General features: G+C 36.7%; 1 protein-coding gene across 4 annotated transcripts; it reads right to left on the bottom strand.

Annotated features, from left to right (window-relative positions):
- Nucleotides 1-188: 188 nt before the first annotated feature.
- Nucleotides 189-23,331, bottom strand: HJURP (Holliday junction recognition protein). 4 transcript variants are annotated; one of them, XM_064644134.1, is made up of 14 exons: nt 23,024-23,331; nt 22,103-22,169; nt 20,781-20,845; nt 19,762-19,789; nt 15,334-15,389; nt 14,144-14,183; nt 10,721-10,782; nt 9,541-9,639; nt 8,168-8,266; nt 7,339-7,399; nt 4,786-6,371; nt 4,161-4,224; nt 2,889-2,976; nt 189-803 (listed from the first exon to the last, which is right to left on the bottom strand). In XM_064644134.1, the coding sequence occupies exons 1-14, from the start codon at nt 23,111-23,113 to the stop codon at nt 701-703; spliced, it is 2,508 nt and encodes an 835-aa protein (XP_064500204.1). In that variant the 5' UTR covers nt 23,114-23,331; the 3' UTR covers nt 189-700. The 4 variants fall into 4 exon arrangements, with proteins under 4 accessions (XP_064500204.1, XP_064500203.1, XP_064500205.1 ...); XM_064644133.1 differs by having other exon boundaries at nt 4,786-6,374; nt 23,024-23,330; XM_064644135.1 differs by lacking the exon at nt 8,168-8,266 and having other exon boundaries at nt 4,786-6,374; nt 23,024-23,330.
- Between the last annotated feature and the right edge of the window lie 1,263 nt (nt 23,332-24,594).

Below are 24,594 nucleotides of genomic sequence, written 5' to 3'. Positions count from 1 at the left end.
AGCTGACAAGGGGCAATGCTGATAAAAGAGAGTACTTGACCTGACACCACTAACACAATCCCCTTGCCAAGGAAGGCCACAGCAAAGAAAACCTGTGGGACCCTGACATGTCATTCTCAAGTATTTGCTGTAGGTATACAAACTCCTGAGAATTCCCACACCTGAAATAAAAATGTTGAAAGCAGGTATTTGTTCAAAATAATTTTTTATTTAGAATATAAATTGTGTCAGAACACAGAACATAACTTTACCAAACCCAGTAAAATTTATAAAACTTCATTGAACAATCAGCTTTGGTGAGCTGCTTATAAAATTTTAACATTAATATGGCATAACAGACAAAAATCATAGCATATAATACTGAATTTGGGGGTGTACTGAGACATAGAGAAAGCATGAATAAGCAGGAATTTAGGTGAATGAGCTTGTTCCTTATCTTCTTATTAACACTTTAAGAATCAAAGCTTATTAGCAGATAAAAGATAATATAGGTAACATTCTGTTATTATAAGCACTTAAATACACAATTCCAACTTAGCCATAAATTGAGTAAGAAATGCCCTGTCAAAAGGGATAAACCCGTTCCTGAAGAATTAAATTGCAATATCAGAACTAGTTGTGTATTACAAACATACTTGATTTGTGGAAGAAGAAAGAAAGCCAGATAAAGCGCAAACTTTATAAAAACTATGTTTTATATTTAGCAGTCTATGAATGCTCCTTGATGAGTTTTGCTGGGGAAGTCAAAGGTATTGCTGGGATTTTGGTCTTTCCCGTCAGTGTAGCTTAGTTTTCTGTATACCCTATGGAAAAAAAAACCCAAAACAATAACCCATTTAGCTGATAAAGTAAATTCCACAAAAATACTATGTTTGCTGAAATTCCAATGAACAGAATGAAACTGAAACAAGTTGGCAAAGCAAAATAGCTGAACATCTTAACTGTGAACCGCAGCAGGACTCCTTGTCTGAAAGCCTATGTGCTTTCAGAGAGAAAGCTTTTCATGCTGTCATTTTAAAGTCTCAGTAATGCTACTACATCAACTTAAGTTATATATACTTATTAAACTTCAACATGCAATCTTTGAATGTATTCACAAATAGCTAAAAATTAAAGACAAAAGTAAGAACACAATTATTTCCTTGCATATTATTTAAGAAATTGCATAATTTTTCTCTGTCACCTATTTTAAACTAATTTTGTTTACATCTGAGAATTAAGTATAGCAGTGCAGCTGTAGGACAGCATTCACACAGAACTGAAGAAAAGTTCATTAGTTGTGAACATTTCTTTATCAGAAATATCTCTTTCATAATCATCTAGATAAAGGCAATCTAGTTCCAGACAGAAAGACAACACTCCTTTTCTTTTCAGAACCATTCATTACAACAGAGAGCATTTTGCCACATGGCTTCGGCATAAAACTTCTGAGGGATCTGAAGCCATTAAAGAAGAACCTCAATGCTGGGAAACATAAAAAGCTAAAAATATCACACCACAGGCCTAAGGAAACTTGCCAGCTGACAGTCTGTTTTGGCTACAAATCAGCAAACATGTATTTGTGTAATTAAGGAACAAAGAAATAGATTTTATTCCAGATGGTCTGGCAAGAAAACACTCTGTGGAATCCTGATTTCTCTACTTACATGCATTAAGGAAAGAAAAACCATTTCCTTTAGAACAATTGTTAATGTTATAGGGATGGCTGTTTTGTATGGAGCTGGGTAAAAGTAATGAGGAAAACCAGAAGGAAACCCAAGAACTGAGCAGAACTTTACTCAGCTAAGTGGACATACTCAACATCACATACATATATATGTATACTCATCAGCTTGTCTCCAATCTTCCATTATATAAAAAATAATCCAAATATAATCTTTATCAACAAGGTATCCATTTTGAATACAAGCCTCTAAGTTTTAATTCCATCTTTGCATAAACTGAAACTTTTTTCTTTAAATCTGGAAGCCTCTTTTCTGGTTAAGTTCTCCATTCAAGAAGTTTAGAAACGCTTTCAGCTTCCTTTGCAGTTTTAATTCGAACGTTGTGAGTAAATTTTGATATCAGCTGTATGATCTTCTCAAGCACGGTGAAAATATTTCTTGACTGAGCTTGAGAAGGCAGCATATTTTGTGGTGACAAATTAGATTTTGTGGCAAAAAAGCATGTAAAAAATGTTTTGGAAAATAAAATGAAAAACTGTTTAGAGAGCTTTTAATAGAGAGCTTTTAATCCTTTTTTAAAATCTTGTTGACTATTAAGTGTTTGCAATTAAAAATCCAAGAGATCTGAAGCTTGATAATTTTTTAAAAGTTACATATTTTTTAAGAAAAACAGGTGTAGTAGGCCAGTATTCCGTGAAGTGTCCTCCTTCCAGAGATCTAAACACATTGCCAGTAGTGATATCAGCAGGAGGAGAGGATCTCTGATATCTTCCAAGCAGAGCCACTGCTTGTACACAGAGCCAAAATGCAGGTAATGACGCCCGACTGCACAGGGGCTAACCTTTGAAAGTCCTTTTAAATGGCAACATACTGCACTCTCCACAGTCTATGGATCTGAGAGGACTTGTTAGCTCAAACACACAGCCACAATCAAAACAATTCTCTAGTGTATCTAAAATAATAAATGCCTCCATAATGAACACAAAATAAGGACTACAGTAAGGACCAAGTTAGGTCAATTTGTGTTCGCTGGCTATCCACGCTGGAGTCTGGCTACTTTTGTCCACAGACATCTGCCCTTTAGTGTCCAAGTCTGCAGCTTAGCTTGGGCTCTCCCATATTGATTTTCATTCTAGAAGCATGCATGAAACCTCCATACCTTTCATACAGAAGGAGAGCAGCAAGAATTAATTTTGAAATATCTTTTTTTCAAGAAGCTCTTGCCTTTGGTGACACATCTGCACGTTTCTGGGAGAGCTGCAAATCGTCATTGTCCTGGGCCAACCAGAGCGGGGATATGCAACCCCAACTTCTGATGATGAGAAACAGTGGTATGAAAAGGGCAAGAACAATGCTGAGTAGCATGAACACTACAGTATGTTGTTAAAATATTAGTCTAATCAAACACTGGAAATACTTCATTGGCATAGTTCAATGAGCAAATTTCCCTATGAAAGTAGTCTCATGGAAAAGCTCCTGGCAAAACAATTTCAAATACATTTTTAAAGACTGAATATATTTAAGTATAAGTTAGTTTTCTGGAAAATGCTTATAATTTGTCATCAATTGAAAAATGTATAAGGAACTGTTGATATCAAAAAAATTTAATACATAAAGTACGAGTTAATATTTAAGGAAAGCAAAATAAGATAGATGGGATAAGTTAAGCTCAAATAATCAAATTCTGTACAATTAATCAGTAATGAAAATTCAACCAAGTAAGAACCATGCAAACAAGTATATTTCATCTGCCATTTTCTACTTGTGTGCCAGTTGACAATATTTCAAGTTACCTTCTGTATTTTCCTTTACATGTTAGTTTTTATCTTGATGACAAGGTCAATAAAAAAAAAAGTATGGAAAACAAATATTGGTGATTTTACTTTGCAGTACAAAAGTTATTATGTTATATACATACAGTAACCTAAATCAGTTTTTGAAACGGAAACCAAAACATTAGCATTTAAAATTTTACAATGATGTAGGTTTTCTGTTTTGTTTTGTTTTTTTTTTTTTTTTTTTTTTTGTTTGTTTGTTTGTTTGTTTGTTTTGGTTTGGTTTGGTTTTTTGGTGTTTTTTGGTTTTTTTAATAATGAAGTTCTACTGTCCTGATTTAGCAAAAGTCTTTATCCAGATTAATAATGTAACTGATCTAAGAAAGCATGATAGTAGCAATGCAACAACTCAATTCCAAGTTTTTGTAAATCTGAAGAAACATTTAGTTATTCAAGCGTAGGATTAACGAACTACTCATTTCCTGCTGAACACACAGATACAGAAAGTAACAGTGAACTTTAAATAAAATACAAAACAGGAAGAGAGAAAACTAGTGGATAATAAGAAACACTTTGGTAGGAAAAGAAAGAAGCACATCCAATTATTACTAATGAAGAAGAGCTGTCACCTAGACAGTTGTGTGTTGAGCTCTGTAGATTTACCATTTGAGGAAGTGCTTGTGATTGCTAAGGTAGTAAACTCAAAGAGTCTTAAACTAACCTTGCAGGCAAGTACCAGGAATATCAAGAGAAGTTTTATCTGAAGAATCACGAAATCCAGAGTGCTGAAAATAAAGCATCAACAGATAACATTGATGAAAAAAACTCATATTATTTCACAGCTTGCCCCAGAAGAAATTACTGTGAACCTAGAAATAAGGGTCTGATTTAATATTTAAATCAACAAGTCTAATGATTCCAGTGAAACCCAGTAAAGCCTAATTTGTGTCTCATCTTGTCCATCTATAAAATTATTAAAATGTCATCATTTCAGAAGGACAACACCTCAATTAACAGGGTCATTATTTGAGATTATTTTAACCAGTGACATTGTCTATTAAAATGTAACTAAATCTTTCACTGAGCGTTTTGTAAGGTTATTTATAAGCATTTTCAAGGTTATTAAATATACTGAGCTTCCTTACACAATCCAGGAGACCTGATACAACTTATATTTCAGCAAATAAATATCCCCAAAGCCATCAAATATCCCTACTGACCAAACAGCACCAGAAGTATGCTATCAGTAGTTCAAGTAGCTCTAATCCATTTTTAAGCCCTTTTCCAAATATCTCTGAGTGCACAATTTTTTTTTTTGTTGTTGTTGTTACAAGGTCTTTAAGTACCTGACTCCGACAGCTGTGATCTTCAAAAAAGCTGGGGTTGTTGCCATTATATGGGCTCAAAAAATCCACGTCGACTGTCTGAAGATTAAGGTTTTTTCTGTGAGAAATCTCTTGACATTTTGTTGAAGAAAAATAATGTTCTGGTATATGTTTCAGTCGCTTTACTGGTGAACAAGGAAGATCATTTTGAAAATTTCCTAATCTTTTAACTCTGGGAATTGCAGATAAAGTGCGAACAGGTGAGTTAACAAGAGCATTTACAGTATCAGACATCTTTATTCCTTCATATTTCCTTAAATTTGAAGCTCTCTGCAACCCAGGAAGTTTTGGAACAGGCTCACTACACAATTGCTCATAGATCCTGTCAAATTCTCTATCATACTGTGTTCTGGGCTTCACAAAAACACTTAGATTACTTTTCATTAATCTTCCTTTCTCTTCAAAGTTCTGTGAATTTGAAGGAGGTCTTCTGAATACCAAAGGCTTTTGGATTTCTTCTGAACACACTTTGTAGTAGAGTTTTTCAAATGCATCTTCATATTTCTGGTGCATCTTTGAAGGACTCTGCTTCATAAATGATGAGGAAAATGAGTGTTTGTGCTGGAAAGAAATTTGTCCTTCAGACATTATTTTTTCAGGATTTATGAGCAAAGTATTTGATGCTCTCACAGAAGAATAGTTTGCGACAGGTGCAGAAGTGTTATTACTGCCATAGGAACTGCAAGCAGATGAACATGAGTCTGAGGTACCACAAGAAAAGTCAGTTTTCTGAGTCTTGCTCTCCTTTACAAGATGAAGCACCGTTGACTCTGAACTGGCAACAGGTGTTACAAAATTGTGTTCCGAGGAACATCTGTAAGCCAATTTTTCACTTTCTTTGTATTCTGAACTCTTCAATGAGGCAGTAGTCTGCAACTCATCTTCAGCTACAAACGTCTCTCCCATTCTAGCCATAACATTAGGAAAAACAGTCTGTATGGAGACTTTTTGGCCTTTTCCAGATACCAGACGATGCTCTAAACTTGAGTCAGAGTAGTCCATTTTGAATTCATTTGTATCAGTATAAGGTACCAGAGCAGATGAATTATTAATGAGACAATCATCATAACAAAATTCTCTGCTCTCATTTCCAAAGGTTGGATTCTGATTGTCTTCACTTCTACTGCTGCATATGCTGTGTAGTCCTTTCTTTAGTTTAAAAGGTCTGAACCCTCTTATTTTGTCCACAGTGATATTGATCTTTGGTCTTCTAGAATGACATCTTTTGGACCTTAAGTGCCCAAGCAAGTATTTTAATACTTTTCTCTGAGAGTGCTTTGTCATGAGCCTTGTAAATGTCTCTAACATCACTGGATACAAGTCTGCAAGAGTTGTATTGCTCAAGGAGCACTCCCCGCACACAGACTGGCATTCTTCAAAGACACTGTCACAGTAAGTTGTATTCAGTTCTGCAGAAGGCTGGTGCGTGGGTATGGCTTTTGTATTTGATGGAATGGGAATACCAGAATATTGTAACTGTAGAAATCTGGATGAAGAACATTCATTTGACAACTCTAGTTTCTTTCTGCAAACAGTAGCTTGATTGTCTACTGAAAAAACAAAGCCAAATAAGTCAAGAAACAAAACCAGAAGAAGGAAAAGATTCCACATCTATTAGGGCACTTCCAGTAATGCATTGTATGACTTAGAAACAATGGCAGATGATACAGGTAGTCTTACTGTAATAGCATATTTCATTAAGCTTTACTGCCAGGCTAAATGGATAACTAACATACAAACCATTAGGAAAAAAACTAATACTTTTCCTAACCATATGCAATTCACAAACTATAGAGGATAGAAATTTAATGTGTTGGAAAAGGAACTCAGTATTTTAAAGTAGCATAATATAGAGATATAAAAAAAATTTAATTGTAGAGGAAGACTTCTCTTTGCCCTCTGTGATTTCTGACTAGGAGAAACAGCCTTATCCAACAGGTTTTGTTCCTCTATTTCCATGTTACTAGATAGCTTTATACCTGGCTAGTACCATTGCAGCTTTACTTGCCATAAACCATGATGAAAGTAATGCTTTTTGTAGTCGTTAGTTGAAATATTTACACCAAAACTCTACCTTAGGTTTGCATCAAGTCTGTAAAGCTTTTGAAGCAAGTTTACTAGCAAAGTACCACTTTAAGTACCAGTTACCAGCAGACTCAAAGCCATTCTATTACATTCTTTGAATTTAAAATAAGGAGAACTAAAAAATCATGCTTTCGTTTCAAAGAGCTAAATGCTGCTGAATATTGTAACTGTGCATTTTTTTTCCTGAGGCTATTTAAGAAAAGCTGGATTTACGTATACAAATTATTTATTTTCTGATTTTTCATATATATTTTGCCCCAAGCAAAATCATGTCTAACTTCCCTTTGAAATCCAACCTATTTGACTTTTCTGTTGGATAAATAACGCTTCTTTGTTTACAAGAAATTAAATATTTTTTCTAATAAATTTTAATAAAACCACATTTTATAACTAATATATTTGGCCAACAGACAAAAGATTTAGTTGTACCAATCAGTTCTTGCACAGACGAAGTTACATGAAAACCTTTTGGCAAACATTGAGGTGTCACCTGAAAAACAAACAAAGAAAAAGACACAATCTCATATTCTGAATGTTTTGCATGTTAAAGGTAACATCAAAACCCTGCTTGTGACTCCCTCTCATCTCTCCTTGCTATAGTAGGTCCTGTATATTTGTGGTCCTAAGGGGCTTAGCTAAGTTCAGGAAAAGTGGAAAATATCTAGACTAAGACTTCAGTAAGAATTGTTAAGACTTACAAGTTTAATCTCGGAAAGCTATTTACCACTTTTTGCAACTTATATATTATGTATCATATATTAACCCCTTTCCCAAATATGAAAATTCATACATGGAGATATATATATATACACACACACACATCTGGATAATCTATACATCTATACATCTCTGGCAACTCCAGCAGAAAACAGAAGCTGTACCATGTAACATAACACTTCACCTCCAGTCCCCCTCACCCCTAAAACCCAAACAAAGCTAAAACTTTTTTCACTACAAAGCTCAAATTTGGACTTTTCAAAAAACTTACCGATTGAAAAATTGACTTGCATATCAGGGTTCAAAGTATAAAAGTAAAAAAAATAAAAATAAATTTGTAAATTGTTTGTTCTGCTTCTCACAAATCGTTACCATCAGAAACCTGAGATATTATAATATTTACACAGATAGCAGGCAGGAGAGGAACGATGATGAAACTGTAGAGAAGTTGTGTTAGAATTCATTGTGCTACCCAGTTACAGAGTTCTTATTTTATTCTAATTAGCTGATAACTTGTAGCAGAATAGGAGAAATATGTTACCTCAATCCATCTGGGAATTTGTCTAGCATCATCTTGTACAATCACATCCACTGGAACTTTTACTTTCTTTTGAATTCTTTCATCATCTACATTTGGAATCTTAAGAGGAAAACAAAAAAAAAAATTAAACCACATAGAAATTATAGGCACTGACAAACCCAAACGTATTACAGAGATTTGCTGCAAACTGCTATTTATCTAATAACTGATGGATACCTTTGAATTTTTAGGATTTATAGCTTTTCGTAGATTTTAATGTAGCTGAGTAATCTCTTACACTTTAGCATAATAGTTAACACTTCCCAAACCCTATCCCCCCATTTCATAGAGAGTTTTCTAAATTCTTTAGGCTTGTTTAGGCTCCTTTCAAGGAAGGACTATAGTAAACATATTCTGTTTAAGAACATACGCCCCCCAGGCCTGAACAACAAGAGACCATCACAGTCAAAGCCACCTTCAAGCCTGGAGCCTTGGAGAAGCTCCGTACGTGCCGTGAGGAAGAGGAAGATGAGGAAGAAAGGGGGTCTTAGGACCTCTGAATCCGAAAAATCTGGTATAGTAAACTGCCCAAAGTCCTTTTTGATCTTTGAGCAGCAAAGGTATTTATTGACAGCGCTGGGAGCAAGCCAGCTATTGCTGGAAAAACTTGCTCAAAGGCTTCACACAGAATCAGCAGTTTTTATACAATTTTCGTATATGATTAAATGCATATTCAAGTGATTACAGCATCTATCTATACATATTAATAACAGGAGTATAGGTGGAGCTCAGGCGGGGCTTGAGGTGGTGCTTCTCTTGGCCCTCAATTTTGGTGGGAGTTCCGTTTTTCCTCTCCGAGTCTGAGGGCTAGTTCTCATCTTCCTCAGCTTGACCTCTCTTCTTTTCCATTGTTCTCAACCCGCTCATTTAAGCTTGGAAAAAGCCTTGGCTCATGGCTTGTTTCTTTTATTCAAATGTCTACCTTATCCTACTACATCCTAATTTATTACCTCTAGGCCTATTACATGTTCTTTTACCATTCCCTTTAGTTTTGGTCCAGTAAGTTGAACAGAACAAGCACAGATCATTTTGGATGTTAGTAGCTTGTTAGCAGGCCCAAATTTCTTAGTTAACTCTTTTGGGCCTGGCCTCCTGTTTCAGCTCCAACTCAATTTCCAGGGAGGAGTGCCTGGGGGGTAGATTGGGGGGGTGGGTGGTTCTTGGATCAGACCATTAATTGTGTAACCCCTGGACATGTGGGCGTGCCTTTTGTCTCCTTGTGCCAGAAGGCCTTCATTAAAGACCTGCTCTCTTATCTCTACTAAATTAGCCTAGCAAGTTTTTTTGCTCCCGATTTTAAGGCAACATTACTTAGAATAGGAGAAATATGCTACCTCAATCCATCTGGGAATTTTTCTAGCATCATCTTGTACAATCACATCCACTGGAACTTTGACTTTCTCTTGAATTTTTCCATCATCTACATTCAGATTCTTAAAGGAAAATAAAAAAAAAATAATTAAGACACATAGAAATTATAGGCACTGACAAACCCAGATGCATTACACGGATTTGCTGCAAACTACTGTTATTCAGATGAGGATATCCAACAAGCATAAACATATTTTTAATGTATACCTTTAATGTAAAAAAAAAGAAAAATCCCAAGAAGCAAAAGCACGCACAGGCTCTGAAAATCCACAGATAGAAACAGACAAACAAAACACCCATATAAAACAAAAAAAGAGAGAAAAAAATTAGAAAGCATTGGTAATGACGGCTACAAGTCTTTACACGTATTTTTAAGATCCCATAAGAATTCATATGTCAATTAAGGGCTACTCTGTAACTCACCTCTATGTAAAATCTAAGAGTATTTAATGACAAATGGCAATTCATTAATGAAACTCTCGCTTTCTGAAGCAGTGTGTGTTAGCTGTTGTCAGAGACATGACACTAGCACTATGCTAAACAAGTAAGGAAAATAAATTCCATTTTTAGTAATGGTATTTGAGCAAGCAGAACACAGGATTAGAATGGCTGCACACGCAAAGCCTGTGTTACACTTTTCTTCATCAATATAAATACTGGGTAGTCTTGATATCCATAGTCTAGTTTGGGAAGCAACAGCAGAAGATTCCAGTCTGCTTTTGTTGAATCATCCATTATTTCAGATTTACTTTTTGTTTTAAATCATGTTACCTACTTTTGTTAGACTCTCAGGTGAATGACCATATTTTTTATAAGTGTTTTCACTTTACGCTTCATCTGATTACTCTTTTTCCTTACCTATAATAGCCTTCCTCAGGGTTGTCTGTTACAATAAAACGTATAGTTTTCTCTAGCATACTAATATTACCAAGACAATAATATTACTTCATACTGGTCTTTATGACATTATTTATCAAAGCTCTCATTTGCTATACTTACTAAAAATGTGTATTAAAGTGCAGACTACATAGAGTCTTCTGCTGACTACATCAACTCATCAGGCACGTGTAAACTATTCAAATAATTAATAATTTCTATTGAACACAAAATTATTCCATTACATTAGACACCAGAAATTTTTACCTGAAGGTGAACGTCTTCAAATTTTCTTCTTACTGAAACCATTTCGACATCACTCGCTTCATCTACAGTTTGAAGAAAAATATTAAATATAGTTGCACTCAAAACCAAAAGAGAAAGTTTTTAAACACATACAAGTTATTGACTACACTAGTTTCATTTTAGAAAATGATTTTCTACACTAAAGCTCTATTACATTTCCATTTCAAGTCCAATTGAAAAGCATGGTTTATGGGTTCATAAATGTCTTGAGGGGAACAAAGAAGAGTGAAGATAACTTGCTTCTTTCCAGTTCTTCAAGATTTATGTTAATTGTTTCAGAGAGTAAAACATTTTCAAAGCTCTTTATTTTCTTGGTCTTCAAGATTCACTATTCATTAATGCATAATTACCACTACATTTCTAAATATCCCAACAAAGATAGCAAGGACCTTCTACCACACTTCATTTTATTAGTTTCTTTTTGTCAAGACCGCCTTAGAACTGACCAAATGAGAAATAAGACAGACCTGAGAATATGAAAAAGCAAGTCACAATACTTAAACTCAATTTTTAGGTAGTCTATGGGTATTTTTGTGAATGAAATGCAACAAAACATTTTTTTGCTAGATATAGCCAGACCTTCCAATTCATCATTAGCTAAAGTCACTATCTTCCATGATAATAAAACACATGACTGCATTGTAAGCCCTGATTTCTGAATCTCCCTGTGTTCACCACAGAGAGGGAAAAAGGAGAGGAGAATAACCCTGAAAAGAGTGAGTGAAAAAAATCTTGCTTATGATACCTACCACATCACTGCCTCGTCACACTATCCCCAAATTGCTAAAACCAGAATGAAAATCTTTTCCAGCTCATCCCATCTTCCCTTTCAGTTCCCTGTCAGTGTAATCATCACCTCTGTGCTATAGAGCTATGATAAAGATAAGTACAAAAGAAATGCTGTCTTTGTGGGAGATAACACGATTTCACATCTTCTGGTGAAGATGTTGAGCAACCAGAGGGTTGGTTTTAACAGGGTACCTGACCCTAGAAGAATTACTAGAACCGAAACCCATACCTGTCAGATTATCAGTTTCTTCCCACGTGACCAATGGAAGACAAATTTGTGGTCATTTTATTCACAGGAAATCAGTTACTAAGCGTCAGTAGTGGAGGAAGAAATAAGAATGATAATGTTTTCATTGGGAGAAGTTTCAGCCTCCAGTTTCTGTTGTAACAGCTTTTACTCTTCCTGCCATTCAGTCTTCTTCCTCCAGTAGAATTGGGCACAAAACTGTCAGATTGCTTCCTAAATGTTCACCAAGACAACCAGACTAGACCACTACAAAAATGGGAGGTTCCTGAGATAAAGGGAACAGCTGCTGTGCCAATGGTCAACTCCATCACCAACGACAAATTATTAGAAAACAAGCTTGTATTAGGGTATATTGATCAGTATGCAAGTTGAATATTCTTCTAAGTATGAATCCTCAGAAAAGGGTAATTTTACTATGTCTTCAATGTACTGTCAATCATACTTCAAATCACTGGAACATCATTTATTAGCAGAGGGCCATGGCACAGAACAGAACGGAAAAAAACCCCAAAATATCTTCTCCAGAAAATCTGGAAGTGTTTTTAAAAGGCCAAAGGGGAAATATGGGAACACCTTTGCACCTCAAATGCAGAACAGAGAGGAAAAGTGAAAACTCCTACTCTTCTCTCTTGAAAATTTCACCTATAACACAGAAAGCTGTTTCTCTAGAGATGCACTCGAACACTATCATTACCTAAAAGTTGTAACTTCTTTAACCCCTTCTCCAAATAAATTCATTTTTCTGTGATAATATCCTAATAGATACAAGATATTGTTCAGAAATAGAAATCACTATATTCTGCCATGCTACTTCCTGTGAAAGCAAAGAAGGTAGCCTTAATTTTCCCTATTAAGGACAGAATAATACTTGCAGGTACATGTGAGAGCTGTTTCACTATATTTTTACTTGTTGTTGATAGGCTTTGCATGCTCTCAGAACAAAAATACTGGATAATACCCAGAAAAAAAGTCTGCCTTCACTGAGAAGTGTGAAGCATTCTGTATGAATACTAAAAATGGAAAAAACCCTGCCAAAACCTAAAATTTTAGCTAGAACAGCTAAAGATATGCTTTTTTCCTTAAGTTAACATGCCCTATTGCTAATCTTTTAGATATTAAAAACCCACAACCACCAAACAAAAAACACCGAAAAACCCACCAAAACCCCAAAAAAATGCCCAGACACCAGTGGGAATTCCATTTTTATGTGAGGAATCCAATCCTATATCTCTAGAGAATCTAATTTCTACATCTTACTGTATTTGGAGATAGCTGGGACTCACCGAGGTTTCTAAAAATCCTCGCCAGTCTCTTCCTAGAACATTCACAAGAGAAGGAGGAGGAGTGGATAATAATAGTATTGTACACTGCTATGAAGATACCAGAGTCTGAACCACATCACTCATTTATCCCACGAGTGCAAAAGACAAAGTTCACTTAGAGAAGCTAAGCTACAGATGCCTCCGAAATTTCTTTCCTGAATTTCATGGAGCAGGTTGGGAAAACACAAAGTCATGTTCTCTAAATTTGCAGAAATTATTTTATCATTAAAATAGATATTTGAAATTATCCTCTCAAATGATAGGAGGAAACATTTCAGATTGCTATTTCCTATTTACCCTCAATATAGAAGTAATTGTCTGCCTTGGAGACAGCTATATATTTATATGAAGTACTTAATTGAATACCACAGTATTTAAACACCAGCAACTGCTCTTTCAGCCATTAACTGCTGGTTACTACCTGACCATAGTTTAATTTATGAAAAATAGTAAGTTTTTATATGCACAAGAATCAAAAGACGTTGAGTAATACAAGTTTTAAATGTTTAAAAAAGAGTCAAAGTCTGTTGCTGCTAATTAATACAAACAATTATTTGGGAATACAAGGTCAAAACCTCCCAAAACTTTGCAGACGGGCCACAAGACTGATGCTGAAACCATAACAAACACTAATGAAGAATTTTTGCAACTGAATGCAAACTTGTGTTTATCCCATCGGTAGTATTTAATGTATAATCGCAATTATTAATAAAACTTCTATTGCCACCTGCGCTGAGGTTCCTGTTTCACTGTTCCTTTATTAAGGAAAGGCAGTTGAACATATTCCACATTGGCTTTCCAGCATATCAGGGATTCAAAACTGAAATTTCAGAGGAACGTGTATATTGATTTCACAGTACTACCAGTACTTCAGGCTCTTGCTATTCCTATTCACTACTTGCTGAAAGGGTACAGAGCATGTATTAAAATAATTTTTACTATATTAGAAAATGATGAAAAAGTTATTTGCAATATTTTTCAAAAAGTTAAGAAAAAGATAGATAAATAGTAAATTAAAAAACCCACCTATATCAGATGTATCCATTTGAGTGTTCTCAGCAGATTCCTTAAAAGCACAATGAAAGGAATTTTAATACATGGTAGTGTAAGCTATATTAACTAACCTCTAGAATTTTCTGCTTTCACTGCTTGCTCAATTGTTTTTGGGGGGTGGTGGTGGTGAAACAAATGCAGTCATATTGCATAAACTTCGCCCAAATGACACCATCTTTATCCACAAATCTGTACACAAATTTACCTTGACTCTTATCTCAGTAGCCAGTGGGGAAAACTGTTTTCTTCACAGCTCTTCTTTATTAAGACAAACAATGCAAGAAGTAGCTATTATCCAACAAGCACAAAAAACAGTTGAGAGATGAATTCTAATCACCAAATTAGCATGTACCGGGGATTTTTTCTGTGCTCCAATGGATATGGAAAGTTTCTTAACTGCTTACTTTGAACAATGCTTAATTGTTTACTTCAAACAATCTATACATAATATTTCAAATAGTTTTCTTGCTCTATTTTGTAGAAGTCTTGATAGTGGCATAAAATAAAATGCATAAATACTTACCATCTACATCTGACATCATGTTCCTCAGAATTTCTTTTTAAAAAAGTCTAAATCTATTCTGTCCAGTGCAATCATAAAATTAATTTATAGTGGGTTGAAATGGTATCAATAAAATGAGACAATTTTAACTACTATCTATAGAGAACAAATAATTACGGGTGCCCAGCGAGATGGCCCATATCACTCTTCAAATGCTGAATATTTTCTCCTTAAAAAATAAGGAGCCAAAAGAAGCTATTCTAGACTACACAGATTTTACAAATAATAATTAAAAAAGGTTGATCCATATAATGCGTAACTAAAAAGACACTTGATGGTTAAAAGCCTATATCCAACTCTCTCTCTCTCTCTTTAAATAAATGGAAGAGTAGAATTCAGCCAAAATCCATGGCTGGTATCATTGTACAGGACCACCTGTTCATGATTAATTTCTTAGCTTTTGACTACGTAGATACATTTTCCCAAAGAGGCTGTCATGGAATCATAGAATGGTTTGGGTTGGAAGGGACCTTAAAGATCACCTAGTTCCAACCCCTCTGAGATGGCCAGAGAAACCTTCCAACAGAATAGATTGCCCAAAGCCTCATCCAACCTGGCCTGGGAGCACTCCCTAAAAGCAGATGTAACGTGCTGCCCATACCTGATGTACCGATGAATGTCCACCTTCAAAATCACTGATCCGTTGCTTTGATGTTTCTTGGCATGAACGTGAGGAAAAGAAATAATTCTATTACAATTCGATAGGTATTCAATGTGGTACCTGAACTCATTAATTCTTCATTTGTATATACTCTATTTTTAAAAATATTTAACACAAATATGCAACAGAGAACATGCATAGGACTCAAACAAAGAATAGGCAAGTGCCAGAACATGTTTTTGGCCAAATATGGGAGACTAATTCTGATCAGATGTACATACACCATATTGCTTTCTTCTTAAACTCTGAAGCACCACAGAAAATAAAATTTACCCCTTTATCAGGTGGTATCACTTGAACAAAAGGAAGACAACTGCAAACTTTTTGTGCATTTTCCTTGGCATATGTTGAAAAGGAAAAGACTACTCCTGAAGCCTGAGGATAGAGTCCCAAACCTTTATTGCACCTTTTAGTTTTTGGGAAGAGGGCCTTCTAAAACTGCTGTGTATGTCTTCCTGCACAGATAGACCCATTCACAATCTTTGTGGGTTGTTTCCCCCCACCCCCCTATTTATTTCATAAGAAGTAGGAAAAATAAGAACTGTAAGATCTGTCTAATTTGGCCGAGATCTCCCCTTTTTACATTTAAATCTATATTTTGTTCTTCTTTAGTTATCAAAAGTCAACTAGATATAAATAAAACCCAAAGCATTAGACCCACAGAGAAGAAGATATCTTCAAATAAATGTGATTTCCACATAAGGTTATTTCACAATTAGCCGCTGAGCTAGATATTGATGCCACTAAAATTACTCAGACTGAAAACTGTTCTGGTGTTGCCAAAAAAAGGTTTATTTGTAACCACTGCTTTGATAAAGTTAAAAAAATTTATCTAAAACAAGCTAGAACTTCAAGCTTGTATACAGAAATTTAACCTTTATCCAAACAGATCTGTATGTCCAAACACAGGACTCTGAAGGTACTAAAGCTGTAGTGAGACTTCTCATGATTGGATGCATGTGGTAAACTTGGATGTAAATAACAGAAATAATACACCTGCTTTAGCAGGTACGTTTATCCTACTCGAGACGGTCATTAAACAAGTTTCAGCTTCATCCAGACTTTGTTATCCTTGGGTTTTTTCTGCATTTCTGCTTCCAGATATATTGATGTCAAATATCACAAGCAATTTACTTTTTTCAGTCACATGGTGAGAAAACTTATCCCTAACTCAGGCACAGAAGTATTATTTAGTCCTACAAACACTTTGTGTTATTTAATAGGTGCCAAGAAAACATGTAAAGATTTCCCATTTTCTAAGGGCTTAAAGCATATGGAAAGGAATCTAAAGATGTTATCCATTGCTTCTGACATTTTAAAGCAGGAACAACTACAACTAATGTATCTCTAGAAGTCCAATCCATTCTTAAGAGCAACTCCATCTTCAAGAAATGGATTTTGGGACTTCCTTATGTTTAAATTTGAAAAGCTTTTATAATATTTAACTTCTCTTTTTTTTTTAATTCTTTTATTTTTCGCTCCATTTATGTTCTATCACCAGTGGCTCTAGTAATTTGTTTCTTTTTCTGACCCACTCCAGACAGACAGGCTACTATGAAACACAAACCAAAGTACTCCACCACATGCTTTATTGCTGTTGAACAAGGCAGAAAACCTGTTTTTTCTGTTTTACATGCTAGGTACCTGTGCACATCTTCTAGCACAGAGTATGCTATTTTTACAACAGAGTGATATTCTCAGTTGGCACAACCAGCTTTCAAAATTGTCTCTTCCTGTACTTGATTATTCACTAATAAGTCCAGTACTTGAACTTCTTTGCATGAAATTACACAAAGTTTACTTTAAGTTTTAGCCCAAAGTTTTCAGACCATCTTTCCCAGGGGTCAACCATACTCTGTATCGTCTGAGACTTAAATTAAGGGTATCCTCTCCTCTACTATTTACTTAAAGAAAGATAAACTAATAACTTGCACAGGACGAATCCTGGAAAAAAATTCCTAATGTTTCCCTTCAGTTTGGACACAGACCACTGACAACTATTCTAAGTACAGTTTTCCAATCAGTAGGAAACTGGGCAATAAAACTACTCTCTCATATAAAATTTATGAAGCATATTATATAACTAGAAAGCTCTGGCTTCGGGCTGTAACCTTCTCTGGAAACGTCTGTTCGCTATTTTGCAGAAATATATTCAGAATATATTAACAATGCATTATTTTAGAAGCTGAGTAGTGCATTTTCCAAATATATCTGGATTGGGAACACAGGAAGTTAGAAGAACACAGTATTGTCCAAGTGAAATCATTTACTGAGTAAGATGTTTGAAACACCACAAAGGGTGTTGTGTTTCAAAAAAATTTTTCAAGGAAAGAAAGCCTTTGAAGTGGCTAATATATGACAAATATTGCTGCTCTTGGAGGTTGAAATTTAACATACCTGGTCCTCCCTTACTGAGAACTGCCATATAAAAAAAAAACCAAACAAAACAAAAACCAAAAACCAACCACCACTCAAAGGATTGTCATTTTAATCAGTGAAACTTTGTGGGGGTACTGGACGTTCGATCCAAATACTAAAACTCAATTCCAGCAAAACTCAGAATTGTGAGTTGGAAAAAATAGCACAAGCTGTATTTCAAGGGGAGGGGTTCATTGATAAGTATTTGAGTCTTAAAAAGATTGCTTAATGTTCACAATAGCACAGAACTTTATGTATCTTAATTGAAAGCACTTATCAGGCCCACCTAACAGTATAATTTATACATTAGCTTTAATAATCCATAGAAGTATGGGAATTTTTTTCTTGGTTTTTGTTTAGGGGTTGTTGACACATGAGTTTTTTGGGGTTTTTTTAAGGCTAGCAGGAACCACAATCAGCCAGTTCAAGCATTTACTCGTGTACTTTCGTGTTGTAAATTAAAAATGTCATTGCAAGATATAGTTTTCTTAAGCTGAACAAAATCTATGAGATTCTACCTTTTATAGCATATGGAAATATAAATGTATCAATGCAGGTTTTTTTCTTAAAAGCTGTTAACACTATAGCTATTCACCCAACTGCAATATTTAGATATTTCATCCCTTAGATAACTTAAATACAATATTAAAGACATTGCTCAAATTATATAAAAAATTGGAAATATATATATTATCAATTTTTTTGCTTCTCTACCTCATCTATAATGCAACACAATAAATTTGAAATTAATTAGATCAAGCCTTCAAAGCATTAAAGAACTCTAAGTAAATTTCTCATTTAAGAACTTCTAAGGCATTCATTCAGACCCTTGGTCAAAACAAAAAGATTAGCGAAATATTTCCTGTAAAAGGCTTAAAATACCATATCTTTGAAAAACCTAACTTTCTTTTTGAGCTTACTGCAGATAATAGACAATTTTTTTTTTGTACTATTCAGCCCCATCAGCCAAATGGGGCGATTAGAGGCAAAAGTCTGGACCATCTGAATCTTTTTGTACCAGACCCTTATTTCCCAGCTCTACATTCAAATTTCTTAGGCTGATTCAAAGGCTATACCTGAACACTGTACAGAGAGAGTAGCAAGGCTGTGTTTTGTCCTCAGGTGTTCAGTATAAAAGTTTCTCAGATGAATAAGCAACATAAAATAAGCAACACTGAAAAAAAACCATGTCAAAACCTTAAGAAAATAAAGCCCAACATACCTTCACTGTATTACACATGAAAACTTCCCCCCATCACTTATCCCAGGGAAATATATATTTTATTGGCACATACAGCTCCTTTTCAGAACAGAGAAAACGTTCACATGTCACACCAACCCCCCTCACCAAGAGTATCATAATTACACTTCGTTGTGCAGTTTGTCTTCCATCATGATACTCGATCTCTAGTAAAGTAACTATACTCTGCCTTTTCCTGCAGGCAGCCTGATTCATTCAGTATACAGAATAACCTGCTACATTTTTGATAGCTCATCATGCAAACTCACGAGATTCTTTTAATACATATTTTTTGATATGCCTATTTATTTAGTTATTTTCAAAAAGCTAGCAACATTCAAATTTATCCACTTGTACAAAAATCAGGGCTGGAATTTTTAGATTCAATGAACATCTGACAAAACTGACAAGCACAACAAAAAGTTCTTTGATTAATTGATAATCAACTTTGATTAACTATCATATAAAATTGATATTTTAATCAACTTGTTATGATAGCAACATCAATTATAATGCATTTACTCATCTTGAACATTTTAAATTACATTTCTGAACCCTTACAAACATAAGTATTGTTGATTTATTGGGTGGTTTCACCCCACAAAAAACAGTGAGTATCCTGAAGAGTTTAGCATAAACCCAGAATGTCTTCTATCACGTCAAGACTCTTTGGATAAGATGATTTATAGCACCTTTTCTTTAACCCTTACCTGCATTCCTTCGACTTCTTCTATTATGCTGCAATTAGAAATAGGAAAAAAAGTCAGAATAATCTTAGAATAGCAGAATTAGTTTAATCATTGCCTTTATTTACTTTGGTATATTCCACAACTAGACACTTCTTAAAAAACCATTAAATTTCCCTCAGATTTCCCATGGTCTTGCCAGAAAAGCCACAAGTACAGAGTAAAAGTTGCCTGATCATTCACTTTTTTCCACACTGTTGCTGTTAAAATCAATACAAGAACATAACATTGGCCCACATAAGAGGCTAAGAAAGAGAATTTCTCTTGCAGTCCTTAATGGATTTAGACAGTAAAGCTGTGCAGCAACGCTTAGCAGTTTACGCACAAGGTATTGCCAGGGGTGGAAAGGAGGGGGAATCATAAATACAGCCCCTTTTTTGTCTCCATTAAATCTACTCTTTTTCCCTAAGACTGAATTTCATCCCTCACCCCCTCACCCTGTGGGGTTCAGAACAGCTCCTGTGTAAACTACCAAGGCACACTACAGAGGTAGTGCCTTTAGCCTGACACAGTGAGTGGTGAGACTGCAAAGATACTTCAGTTACTTTAGCATTATTTTACAGGGAAAAAACAAAAAAGAACGTAAAGTTGAAACCAGGAAGCCCCGAGGAACTGAAGAGCTGATTACCTGAACAGAGATAAATTGATTCAATGACAACCTTCTGATGAGATCCAAATGTACGTGTTCCCAACAGATAGCAATTTAAAAACAAAAAAAATTTTCCCGGTTTACTAGTTGTGCTAACCACCGATAGATGGTCATCTATTTTAGTCTATATCATCTGAAAATCTTAACCAAACTATCCTAAATCCCTGTTATAAAGCAGATGTTGACCTCATTAATTAATATATCTTAAAAATACTATATGACACAGCAAGATTAGAATGTAATACTAAATATATATATATAAAAATATATGTCTTTATATATAAAGAAATATTGCTGCATTTTGACTGCATAGCAGGTCTATATTATTAGATACCTTAAGTATTTCCTTTCTCCATTTTTTAATATTCTTGGTTGACACATTTCCCCATTTTTTTGGTCCTAGAAATAGCAAGAAATATCAATATTAACACCATCCATACCAAACATCACTGTAATAGACATAGATATTTAAGAACATATGACATAGTAACAAAACATTATCAAATCTGAATAGCCTCCAACACAATTGCAGAAATAAAAACTTAAGAGGAAAACAAACCAAGAGAATATGGTAATTTCAAGTTAATTGTGAGATCAGGCAAGGAAAAAAAATAATCAGACGCACTGAGTCTGAAAACCCTGAGCTAAAATTCAAAGAGCATTACAGACAAATTCTTTTACTTTTTAGATTTCATCTAATGAATGCAGACTACATGGTATGTGAGGTTACTTAAAGCCATAATGAAGGCTTTACAAGACTGAGGTTCATATTAATTCCATACTGAATAGAGGTTACTAAACCAAAAGCATAACCAAGCTTTTACCAATCCAAAACTGTTTATTACAATACTGTATGAATGTTTCCTCCCTCTCCCAGTGCAAGCTTCCCAGTCTGTAAAAGCCCTTGGTGCACTGTTAGTACTTCCTGTGCATGTCCAGTAAGTCCTACTCTACAAGAATTAATAAGGCAATTTACATATCATAACCCTCATGTCAGTGATAATAAAAACTGGCAGAACATTTCATTTCCCAGTAAAGTCACCAAGTTCTTAAGTCACAAGTCCCACTAAAACCTTGAGCAACATATTTTAGAACAACAGCTTTTTTCACAATAAGCTTTCCATAAGCATTATCTCTCTCTAATGGATCAACCATTACAATGAGATGGCCCAACATGGTATAGATCTATGCTGGCCACATGGGAGCACTCAATGAAAAGTTAAAGATACTAACTTCCTAGTCCACCCTGACCTTTGGCATAACAGAAATTCGTCAGAGTGGTATTCAGAATACTAAGTGGAGATAAAACTACAGAATCCATTCATGCACATCAACTCCTGCTAATATTTCCATTCCTTCCGTTGTCTTCTCCATTTTGATTATTCTTCTTACAAGCCATCCAAACATAAACCATTTTTATCCTGAACTTTCCTAATAACTCTCTTCTTTTCTAAAATGGAGCAAGCAATGGACTAAAATGGCACACAAAAGTAAACTCTTTACACATGTACCAAAATTTACATATGAAATGTCTTACCTAAGTGAACAAAACTGAATATCTGTTGCACTTAAAGGTTCTACAGCTGCCAACAGTTGCATTCTTTAGCAAGTCTAAATACACAGCATATAAATATTGAAGCTTTTAGAAGTTCTTACCATCAGGTGTATCATAAGTGAGAGTTTCCATGGAAACAAGGTAATCATCTTCAAAAGGATGATTATACTAAATAAAAAGGACCATTAAATATTAGAATAAATGATTAAAGCGACGGTTTTAACACATATTATAACAATTGTTTTTAGGACAATTTTGTTTTATCCAAAACAAGAAATTATCAGTGCGCTGGTTTATTGGCCAAAGTCAGAAGTTGGCAATTTGGAAATATAGGATTCCTAGGGGAAACAGGTATAGTTTAAGCATGTATGCAGGCCATTCAATTCCAAGGCATAGCCAGGAATGACAAAAAAGGGCATCAGAGATTTCTCAAAAGTGGTTCAGTTCCTCTCTTACAGTTTCCTCCAAACTTGGTCTGTAGTAGCTGAAAGCAGCCCCATAGAGCTACAGCTCACGACATGTAAAAATATCCAATCCGACACGCGACGAGGAAAACGTCCTAGAGCCAGACCCGGCCACGTGCCAGCACAGGACGTCTCCCTGCCCAGGGAAGCTTACACCCCTGGATAAACACACGCATCTCCGGGTGGAGGCGTGCCATTCCCACACCTTTAACACAAAATAGCTCTGAAGTGAGGAGGATTCCTGGAGGGAGTCTCCCACTTCCCGCAGCTTCATAGAAAATAGCTCATCTCGCGCCAGCGATTTGGGGCGAAGTGCACTGTCAAGTCAGCTCGCACTTATGATTATCATAAGTCGCTCATCCAAGCCTGGCAGCCCCGGGTTTCAGTTTTATGGATGCATTGCGGGAGCGGACCCTTGGCCAGCCCCCTCCTGCCAAGGCACAGCGCAGATTTCACGGCTGCTTTTGGCCCCCGCCAAGGCACCAGGGCCGCCCCCGCCTCCCCGCCCGCCTCGGCACGGCGCCCGGAGCCCGCGGCCTCCCGGGCGCAACGGCTCACCCGCTCCAGGATGCGATTCAAGGAGGCCCTGAAGCGGGCACTGTTCTGCCGCAGCTGCTCCTGCAGCTCCGCATCCACATGAAAATCCATGGCGGGGCCGCTCCCCTCGCGACCGGAACGGGGACCGACCCCAGCCCCGCCGCCACGGCGGGCCGCCCGCGCCGCGTCAATTCAAACCGCGCACCGCCCCCCCGCCCGCCGCCTCTCATTGGCTCCTGCTCGCATGGTGGGCGGCCTTCCTCATTCTGATTGGCTGTCTGATCTGCCGAGTGCCCGCCCACCGCTCCCCCTTCCTCCCGGCGGTGGGCGCAGGGCTCGCCTCGGGTTGGGCGCCGAGGTGCTGTTCTACCTGGCAACGGCGGCTGGCGCGAGCTCCCATTGGCTGCGGGGCAGCGACGGCCGGAGCCGGGAGCGGGAACTTCCTGCCCCGCGGCGCTGCCCTGGCGTGGGCAGAGCACCAGCGTTTAAAAAACTGGGACGGGCACTTCATGTGAAATAGATGTCAAGGGCCTGCCTGCGGTCAGGGCGCCTTGGGGTCGCCGGCCGGCCAGCTCTAGGGAGAGCTGTACAAAGCGTTGTCTTCCTGTCGGATTCGGCAGAGACGGTCGGAGGACTCGGGGCTGGGGAATTTCATGTGAAGTGGCTGCCATGAGTCACGCCTTTCCCAGTCACTCCAACTGGTCCCGTAGCGTTCCAGGCTGGAGGCCACTGAGGAGAAGTCAGAAGCGCTCGGATGAAACTCTCCTGGGGTCAGATTCTGTGAGGGGCGCTGGAACCGGCCCGACCAAAAGCGTGACCTGCCCACGAGCATTGATACTGTGGACATCATCCCGTTCCTCCCCAATAGTTTTCATTCCCTTTCTATAAATAAAGATTTTAAAAACAACAAAATGCCACCAGCGCGTCAAGTCCCCTAGAGCCTCCCATGATGAAGGCTTTCGCCACTCTGCGGATGTAAAGACAGAGATGTGTTTTTCATAATGCCTTCTTGTCTAAAGCTGATTTGTATTTATCTACTTACTGTTTATTCAGATATAGTAAATGTTATTTTTTAAATGGCAGACCTAAAGAGAAATGTATCAGTTCATCCATTTTTAAGCATTCTTACGTGGTTTGTGAAGTTTTCACAGCTGACAAGTTGTGTACTGAGGCCTTACCTTATTTCTGTTAGGTCGTGCCCTTTTTCTGGTTCTGCGTTAAGGCCTTACCCTTTTTCTGCCACCACGGCACAAACCCCTGTGTTCAGTGGTTAAATCACGTGTGTGTGTGGTGAGCAAGCCACCCAGAACATTAGTGAAGTGTTGATTTCAGCTTGCAGGAAGAGGAGAGATGAGTGTGGTAATTCCAAGCTGACAGACTAGATCTCACTCCTATATTTGTCACTCTTCTCCCATCATGATGAATGCAGGACAAATCATCTAAAAAACCTGCTAGAATCTCACTGATGATCACCTAATTGCCTATTCTTTATTTTATTGATACCCACCTGGCAGTGGATTTGCAGAAGCTCTCAGCACTTTATATTCACTTTAATGGGAGCTGTACCTTGAATATATGAAAAATCTATTATA

This window comes from Pseudopipra pipra, chromosome 2 (assembly GCF_036250125.1).
Source record: "Pseudopipra pipra isolate bDixPip1 chromosome 2, bDixPip1.hap1, whole genome shotgun sequence".
In the NCBI taxonomy this organism is placed as follows: Eukaryota; Metazoa; Chordata; class Aves; order Passeriformes; family Pipridae; genus Pseudopipra; species Pseudopipra pipra.
This window is presented reverse-complemented; position numbering and strand designations above follow the sequence as displayed.